General features: G+C 44.3%; 1 protein-coding gene across 1 annotated transcript in view; it reads right to left on the bottom strand.

Moving 5' to 3' along the window:
• Positions 1 to 6,824, bottom strand: part of LOC145410039 (uncharacterized) — a 20,945-nt gene extending 14,121 nt beyond the window's left edge. Inside the window, exons 1-3 of the mRNA XM_080280255.1 lie at positions 6,773 to 6,824; positions 1,195 to 1,249; positions 1 to 4 (exon numbers count right to left, since the gene is read on the bottom strand). The exon at positions 1 to 4 is cut by the window's left edge and continues 126 nt beyond it. Of these exons, the coding sequence (XP_080136381.1) occupies positions 1 to 4; positions 1,195 to 1,249; positions 6,773 to 6,822 (109 nt within the window). The 5' untranslated portion in view covers positions 6,823 to 6,824. The remainder of the gene's footprint in view (positions 5 to 1,194; positions 1,250 to 6,772) is intronic.
• Positions 6,825 to 9,957: the final 3,133 nt, after the last annotated feature.

Below are 9,957 nucleotides of genomic sequence, written 5' to 3'. Positions count from 1 at the left end.
AGCACTGGGGGGGAGAGGGGGAGAAAGCGTGGCAGGGAGTAGAAACAGAGTGTATTCAATATGGACGGTGCGGTTGAGGATAGATGGAGGGAAGATGGTTAAGTATGGTGTGTGTTCAATTGTGAGAGAGAGAGAGAGAGAGAGAGAGAATTAAGCTGAAGGGATGACTGGGCGAAATAAAATAATGTGTAGCGATGATTTATGAAACAAACTGAAACAAAGTCCACAAAATTAATAAAAGAAAGGACGTAAAACTTTGAGAATAACGAAAGTAAAAGAAATCCAGACAAAACTTAAATAAAATCTCAAAAATAGCGAACTTGTGAGAACGAGAGATGGATAAAACGATACGTGACGAAGAAAAAAGAAAAAGGAAAAAAAAGTTCATGGATTATCGAATGTGTGTGTGTGTGTGTGTGTGTGTGTGTGTGTGTGTGAGAGAGAGAGAGAGAGAGAGAGTAGGATGCACGCTATAACATCACCTAATTCATCAACACTCGCTCTCGTAACACGGACACAAATGAATCTAGGGCAATGAAAAAATAAATAATTCTACACGATTACTGTATAAATCTTCCCGTCACTGCATTTGAGGGGAGAGAGGAGCTTCTTTGCACCTTCTTCATTTTCTCCATATTCATCATGATCTACTACTACTACTACTAATGCTTCTTCTTCTTCTTCATCTACTACTACTACTACTACTACTACTACTTCTAATACTACCTACTACTACTACTACTACTACTACTACTACTACTACTTCTAATACTACCTACTACTACTACTACTACTACTACTACTACTACTATTACTTCTAATACTACCTACTACTACTACTTCTTCTTCTTCTTCATTTTCTTCTTCTTCTTCTTCTTCTTCTTCTTCTCTCTCTCTCTCTCTCTCTCTCTCTAGCGCAATGACGTCATATTGAATTGATTCTTACTACCGACCGGCACATACACAGCTTCGGGAGAAAAACACACACACACACACACACACACCAGAGCATACAGCAACAAAATTACACCCCCACGCATATATTTCCTCTCTCTCTCTCTCTCTCTCTCTCTCTCTCTCTCTCTCTCTACGCCTCAGGTTAATAAAAATAAATCTCCACGGTCGGTGACAGGAGTGAGAGAGCAAGGATTCGAGCAAAACAATAATGAAAGAAAATAAAGAGATAAATCCTACCTTTCCCTCCTTGGTGTAGGTTCTAGTAGTGGTCTCCTTGACGGTCTTTCCCATCCTAGAAAAAAAACATAAATAAATAAAGAGAGAGAGAGAGAGAGAGAGAGAGAGAGAGAGAGAGAGAGAGAGAGAGAGAGAGAGAGAGAGTAAACCAATACCAAAGGAAGATATTTTAGGATATTAATTAAACTTTTCAAAATTCAATATCTTGCAATTGCACACTCGAAGTATCTGAAAAAAAAATAACACGAAAATCACAGTAACTTACCCTCACCTTAAAAAATAAATCACCTTCATACAGCATAGGGGATTTATAGGATTTACAGGATTTAAATGGAGACTACGCTATCATTACCGTCTATGTTAATTCACTACGTCATTCCCACAGCCAGGTATACATATGGGATTAATTGGGCCAGGTATACGTATCTCTATCTACCTATCTATCTATCTATCTGTCTATCTATCTATTTATCTATCTATCTAGGGATTAATTCAACACGTGAAAGAAGCAGTGGTGTTAAAATCCCGGGTTCGGAGATTTACCCCTTGTTAATCCCGTGACTGCTTGCGGGGTCATGCACTGCTGCGTGGTACACCGAGGGACAGGGAGCTTACCTTATTTCATGACGGTAGGCGATTTATCCTAACCTATATTACAACAGCCCGCGGTAAATACATACATAAATTCATCTATCTATTTATCTATCTGTCTATTGAAACCTATCTACCTCTATCCATCTATCTATCTATCTCTTTCTTTTTCTCGTCGGTTGAGTAAGCTCCTTTACACCTCTTCCTAAGCGATTTATTTTCCTTATTACACCTTTCCGTCCTCACCTGCGTTCTTAAATCATCCTAATATCAACATACTCTACATAAATAACGTACAAAACAATATTAACCAGCCTTATCCAAAAATAAATCGGTAAAGAAAAGGTGTTAGTACGCTTCCTAACCAGTGGAGAATATAATCTGATTTTTTTTTTTGGTCAAGAGGTGGACGATTAAATTGAAATAAGCGCCATCGGATTGAAGGGGTTGGTGTAATACGCAAAATCAGGATGGTTAAGGGTCTCAGGCAGTAGATCACCAGCCTCCAGCTTCATATGCGCATAAATCGCTTAGGAAAATGCGTTAAGAAGCTCCTAACCCAACGATAATATGGTTCACTGTCTTCCCTTAATTGCTAGCCAACATATTTTCTGTTTAATATGTGGGCTATATATTGGGCTATTTCTCGGTCTATATCTTGGACTATTTCTGGGGTTAATTATTGGGCTAATTCTTGGGCTAGTTTCTGGGCTAATTCTTGGGTTATTTCCTGAGCTAATTCTTGGGCTACTTCTTGAGCTATTGGGCTATTTTGGGTTATTTCTTTAACTTAATGGGGTAATTCCTGGGCTATTTCTTGGACTATGGAAATGGTGGAAATCGCCCAACACGCCCAGCTGTGAGGGCCACCTGCGTTAATCTTGCCCCATCATGGAGTCGTTGGGCGGGATTTTGGTGTCACGTAACTCAAGTCCACCTACATTATGCCCTTATTTTCTTTCTTTCTTTATTTATTTGTTTTTTGAACCTGTAAAATCTATCGCATTTCTATTTTGTAAGCTATAATATCTTTCTTTTATTTTGTAGTTTATTTTCTAACATTGTTGCCAGGGATAATATCGCCTCATCATGGCGTCCTTTGGCGGGCTTTTTGCTATCACGTAATTCATGTTTTATTTATCTATTTATCTACCTATTTATTATCTTTTTACCTATCTACCTATTTTCTAAGCATTACACCTAAATTTCACACGTCAGGAACCCGAAAACAAGAACACCAGCTCAAAACCCCAACCCGTCTCCTCACCTCTTATCTGAACCCGATCCAGGAGGCTTTGAACCAGCCCCAAGCGGTTTTCTGGCGGTTCGTGGGGATTTGCTGCCAGTTCCAGGGGGCTTTCTTTCGGTTCCAGTGGCTTTTCTCTCGTCTCCTGGACTTTTTGCATCAGTTCCGGGTGTTTTCGAACCGGTTCTGACGGGGTTCGAAGCAGTACCCGGTTTTCTCGTTCCAGTTCTTATGGGTCTCGAAGCACTTCCAGTTTTTGAGCTAGTCCTGGATTTTTCTAAGACACTTCCAGGAGCTTTTGAGACACTTTTATGAGTCTTAGTCCCAGATCTAGGAGTCCTAGCCCCGGATCTAGGAGTCTTAGCCCCAGATCTAGGAGTTTTCGAGCCACTTGGAGTCCTAGCACCGGATCTAGGCGTTTTCGAGCTAGAACCGGGAGTCTTCAATGGCGTCGATGTTTTTAGTCCCTTCGTGCCCTTGTACCTGGCCCAGTTTAGTTTGAAATTCCCGCCAGTTTCAGGAGACGAGTACCTAGACCACTCTATCCTGGTGGTGCCGCCCTTCGCGCTCTTGGCGAAGGAGGAGGGGATGAGGTCGAAGAGGGACGGAGGATGATGCTTGTCTAAGATGTCGCCGACGTGGTGGTGGGGGCTGTGTTTCTCGTGGCAGTCGTAGTGGTAGTGAATGTGGTAGTGCTGTGGCTGCTGCTGGGATGCTGTGGTGGTGGTGGTGTTGGTGGTGGTGGGGATGTGGTGGCGGAGGGAGTTGTGCCTGTCATGAGACGCTTTAACCGTCATTTTCCTGTTGCTGTCGTCGGGTTCAGTGCTGGGGTTGCGACAGCCTGCCACCTCCGAAGTCATCTTGAAAGGGCCGGGTTGGTGGGGGACGAGTGGGTTGATCTGCCGCTTAGCCGTGTCCAATGGGTGAGCTGACTCGGCATAGTAACCAGTTTAAGGGGGGGCAGTGGCAGTGGTGGTGGTGGTGGCAGTGGTGGTGGTGGCAGTGGTGGTTGTGGCAGTAGTGGTAGTGGTGGTGGTCGATTTCTTCAGTTGTGTCGAAGGGGTACACAAACACCACACAGTAGCCAATTTAGTCGCCCTGCTTAGTTGTGTCGAATCCATACACTGATTCGACATAGTAACCAGCTTAAGGGGACGTAGTAATGGGTCGATGTGATTAGCGGTGTTGAATGTGTACACAGATTCGTCACGGTGAACACTCGATGGAAACGATTAGGTCGATTTACCGCTGGGTCGAATGCGTTCACTGACACTGCATAACAATAACTTTAAAACACAGTGGAAGGCGATTTTGTTTACGGTTTATTTCCTTTCCTTACGTGGAGATTTTTGTCCTTTTGATGCCTATTTCCCGTAGCTCAATGCCAGAATAGGGACACAGTACAGCCCTGCATCCTTCCCACAGCACTCCTTCGTGACTAGCACCACGTTCCACTGTTTGTCTCTTGTTCTAGCTAAGCATTCAAGACGGAGATGGCAATTTCACGCCTTAAATACATCTAGTTCCGTACCCCTTCTACTAAGCAGGCCGGACTGCGTCACTTGTTGCTTAAACCGGGAAAAAAGGAACACGTAGCATTCATGTTCCGTGTCGTGGCATAACTGTGTGTTTAATGGAAACAACTGAGGCCATAGGGACTTGTTTAAATGTCACCACTTGTCAAAGGTAAGGAAAAAAAAGGGTAACAAGTAGCAGTTTACATTCTTGACGTCATAGCAGAGTGGATAAGCACGTAGGCAAGATCACAGGATTTTTTCGTTTTCCCTTTTCTTCTTCCTCTATTTCTTCTTCTTCTTCTTCTTCCTCTCCTTCTTCCTTTTTCTCTCTTTCTTTCTCTTTTCTTTCTTCTTCTTCTTCTAGTACTTCCTCTTCTTTTTTCTTCTTCCTTTTCCTCTTCTTTCTTCTTCTTTTCCTATTCCCTTTTCTTCTTTTTCTACTTCTTCCTCTTCTACTTAGGTCACCGCCATTTTAGAACATCACATATTTCTTAAGCCAGCGACAGGCCGGCACTTTGTAATTCAGGAAGGCGACAAGACGACGTGAAAAGCCTCCTAAGACGAACTGGTGGCGGGAGGAGGGAGGGGGAAGAATGGACTAGGGCGACGATCTTGGAAAACTCGAGCGTGGCATTCCTGAGGGACAAATCACACGGAGACAGGTGTTAGGGGATGAAGTGGGAGGTACAGTCGCGGTCAGGATTATCACTCCACTTCCTCGTCGAATAATTATGAAACTCTTACACATAATCCTGAAAAATGTGCCGGGTTCCAAAGAGGCCCTGACTGGGATTCAAAAGTTATTGATCACTCTCACTGTATTTATCGATCGAGATTAGTGTCCGCGACTGTACATGACACTTCCGAGCTACGACCTAATCACTGCCTTAGGACCCTCGTGTGGTTGATAGGTGTTCGTAGAGGCCTTGACTCTCTCGACACGTGTATGGGGTGCACGTGGCAAAGGGGCAGTGGAAGAGAACGGGACGGGGGACGTATCGCAAAGGGAGCCGGGGCCAGACTAAACCGCCTCTCTACCGTCGTCAGGAGAACCCGCCGCACGCTGATCAATACCTCTGTCCCCCCTGTTGCTTCACGCTCACGATGGCCTTAGCGTGACGGGGGCTCGTTATCGATGACCCACAAACCCTGGAATCACCTCGTCTGACCCTGGATTGCACCGATGAACTTGGCAGGTGGGGGTCAGTGTGTAGATAACAATTTTTTCCCCACCATGATTGATAAGGAGATTGTTGCCATGGTTACTGCTGACCCCTCAAATCCGTAATGACCTAATCTGACCCTGTGAGAAAGCCGATAAATTTGGGAGGTCGAGGTCATAGATCATAATTTTTTCCCCTCCGTGATCGATGAGGTAGTGAGATTGTTGCCATGGTAACGGATGGCTCGTTACACCTGACCCACATGTTCGTAATGACCCAACTTGACCCCGAAGGAAAACGAATGACCCTAGGTAGTTGAGGTAGGCGTGTGGATAGCAATAATTACTTTTTCTGAGATAGTTGAGGTGGGGAGATTGTTGTCATAGCAAAGGGTGGCTTGTTACTGTTGACCTAAAAATCCGTAATGACCCAATATGACCCTGAAGGAAAAATTATGGACTTGGGAGGTCAAGGAAAACGTATGGACAAGGAACTGCCTTTTATTTATTTATTTATTTATTTATTTACCCCTCTTTTTTCATAATAGATAGATTTAGAAGTTCCGGGTGTTATCATGCTATCTGTCTATTTTTCAGGCCTTGTATCTTTCGCCTCCTGCCGTAGCTTGCAAGAGGCAGTTCAACGTATGGATTGCCTTTTTTAATTACTTTTCTCCGTGACGGACGAATTGCAAAGCTCAGGCTGCTGTCATGCTATCTGTCGATCTATCTTTCAGTTCTTGTATCTACTGCCTGACGCCGCTTCTTGTAAAAGGTGGTTGCGGAAAGAAAGGGAAAGAAAAAAAAACCCTCTGCTTTTCTGTCCTTTCTCGGTTTCTGCGCATCTCACTGGACACCATCCCCTCACACAATACTCCCAAAAAGAACAGAATTAAATCATCAGGCACTATACATGAGAAAATAATAATGAAAAACGGTCGAAGAAAACGGGCTCACAAAATTCAAACGACAGGACTTCAACTGAGATTTTTCCAACGGCCGATATTCTGATCCCGGGCCGAGTATGAACAAACGGATGGGAAGAATGGAGGGAAAAAGTACCGTTTGTCGGGCTCTCTGATGTTGAGGCGCCCGTGGTCGGAGTGTGGCATGGTGGCGGAGAGACTGGAGGTGCAGATGGAGGTATGGAGGACCCTGTGGTGGAGGAAAGAGAAGGAGGGATAGAGAGCGCCCGACTTCCCTCTCCCAGCCGGCCACACTGCTTGCTCGATGCAGGAGGGGAAAACAGCCGGGAAACACGCCGCGCAGTGCACCACTCTATTCAATCATCTCTAAATCACCCAAATCATCTCGGAAACCTCTCTCCTCTCAGAACTACACTCCGAAAGCACTAGAATTTACTACGAAATGATAGATGCAAGAGAATTTCGCTGTAGGCCCAAGGTCGAGAATGATTTACTGTCTGTTCGCATGGAGGCAACTTCGCCCCGCAAAATTCCACTCAAAACATCTTGTTATTGAAGCTACAAGGAGTTATTATTTAGCTCTCCCATTTAACCAGGTAATAAACTATTCTATACTTGACAAACAGACGCGGTAGAACAATAATCTTTTTCAGGAGAGGCAATAGTTTTTGAAGCAACGAGGAAACGGACGAGGGGCAAAGGATGGCGCGCAGCCTCGCCAACCCGCTTATTATGTTGCAAAATTATATCTGCAGAAGATTATGCCACAAATTGCAACAGAGTGGTAAGGGGAGTGATTTAAACAAGCCTTAAATACGCCATCACCCTTCTGAGGCCAAGTAGTTACTCGCAGATTTACAGAATAATCATTTGAGAGACAGGACTAGGTGACAACACAGTGTATGACCAAAATACATGTGTCTACCAAATTTTCTCATACGCATAATAATCTCAATAACCCCTGAATACACAGAGAACATCATAGCTTAAAATATTCACTTACCTTGCTAGAAATATCGCCATGAGAAATAATAAACTGAGAAAAATACTGACAGTCGCTGGGATAAAATAATGAGGCGAAGAAATAAATATAAATCACTTGTATAATGACTTACCTGGGAATAATCAACTCTGGCTTTGAATTAACAGCCTTCACACACATTCTAATAATCAGTATAATATCACACAGCCAACCAAGAAAATTATAAACACCTAAGACATTAAATAGCCTAGTGAGTAGGTGGTGTATCTTAAACTATACTACGTTAGGTTAGGTTAGTTTAGGTTAGATTTGCATAGTTTACGACGCAATCTTAGCGTACTGGATTAGTGTAGCTAAGATTAGATTAGGTTAGTTTGTTATCCATTCTAACCATATCATGCCAAGCTAGTATATGTTAGATTTGCTTAGATTAGTTTGAGGAGGATTCATAGCAGCGGTGGGTTTAGTTAAGTTAGGCGTATTCTTAACAGCATTATGTCACGTTAGAGAAGATTAGTCTGCGTGGCCCTGTTAGATGTACGAGGTTAGGTAAGGTTAGAATCGTGCATTTTTAACAGTACCAAGCCAAGTCCGTTCAGGCGAGAGTAGGTACGTACAGGTGTTAATAGCGAGGTGTTATCGATCAAAGTACCTGCCGAGATAAATGTCCAATTAGGTCAGCAGAGGAGGCGGCAGGTAGGGTGTTATTGAGGCGCATGCTGGGTTAGGGTGCCGGGATGACATAGGTAAAGGTGCCATTGTTGTAAGGTGATGCAAAGGGTGCCAGGGTGCCATTATGAGTGCCAGGTGCCATCAGAGGGGCGAAGGTGTCATTAGTAGGTGCTGAAGTGCTGATAGTGAGTGCCAAGTGCCATTAATAAAGGTGCCATTAATGAGGGTGCCATTAATAGGCCCCATTAGTAAAGGTGGCAGTGAAAATCCTTGAGTGCCATTATCAGGTGCCAAGGTGTCGTTAATGAGTACCAGGTATCAAAAGTAGGTTTGAAGGTACCGTTAATTAAGATCCCATTAGTCAAGTGTCATTAGGTGCCAGGGTGCCATTAGTAAGTGACATGGTGCCATAAGTAAGTACCATTAGTAAGTGCCAGAAGTAAGTGCCAGGGAGCCATAAGTAAGTACCATTAGTAAGTGCCATAGTAAGTGCCACGGTGCCATAAGGGGTGTGCGTTACCTCTTGTTCCCCGCTGGCACCCCGATGGACGTCTTGGCCGTGGTGGTGTTGGTGCTGTGGGCGGTGGTGACCCTACTGCCGGAGAACAGTGCCACGCCGCCCACACGCCCACGCCCGCCATCACTGCTGAAGTTGTACGTCCTCGCTACTGCTACGCCTTCAGTAGTCACACCCCCACTCACTCCTTTACTGATACCTCCTCCAGTTACTCCTTTGCCTCCTCGGGCGTTAATCTCTGAAGCGGGGAGGATCCTCGGCTTCTTGGAGTCTACAGCGCCTCCGGAGGTAACGCCCCATCGACTTGTAATGCCTCTGGTTCTTACGGCATTGATCTCAGACGCTGGCAAGATCCTGGGTTTCTTGGAGTCCGGAGTATCGCTTGTGGTAACGCTCCACCGACTAGTAACGCCCCCAGTAACACCCCCAGTAACGCCTCTAGTAACGGCTCTACTTCTTACAGCATTGATCTCAGACGCTGGCAGGATTCTCGGGGCTTTTGACTTGTGCACGCCCCCGGGAGCGGCGCCCCCCCATCTGGCCCCTGGGGATCTCGCTACCAGTGTGCCCCCCGTCATCTTCACAGCCCCCCCTGGGTCGATGTCGATGAGAACCTCGTGGGTCTCGTACGACTCGTGGACGACGACCTCTTCTTGTTTGGAGCAACATTTACCCATTTAGCTGTTGGCCTTGGAGGGGAGGGAGACTTGGGTAGCTTGCCTTGATAGGGAGGGAATGAGGGAGTGTGCTGTGGTTAATTATATCACTATTCAATATCTTAATCAACAGCTAAATCACCATAATTGTGTTGTGGTTAATTACATCACTAATCAGTATCTTAATCAACAGCTAAATCACCATAATTGTGCTGTGGTTAATTATATCACTATTCAATATTACAATCAAAATCTTAAATCACCATAATTGTGTTGTGGTTAATTATATCACTATTCCATATCACAATCAAAATCTTAAATCACCATAATTGTGTTGTGGTTAATTATATCACTATTCAATATCGTAATCAACAGTTAAAGCATCATAATTGTGTTGTGGATAATTATGCCTAATCAATACAAAAATCAGCTGCTTAAATCATCATTATAATCATCATCAGCTTGGAGACTTAGCTTTGACATGGCTGAGGGAG

The sequence above is a fragment of the Coenobita brevimanus genome, chromosome 84, assembly GCF_032717465.1.
Source record: "Coenobita brevimanus isolate Jiangsu-jjx chromosome 84, ASM3271746v2, whole genome shotgun sequence".
NCBI lineage: Eukaryota > Metazoa > Arthropoda > Malacostraca > Decapoda > Coenobitidae > Coenobita > Coenobita brevimanus.
This window is presented reverse-complemented; position numbering and strand designations above follow the sequence as displayed.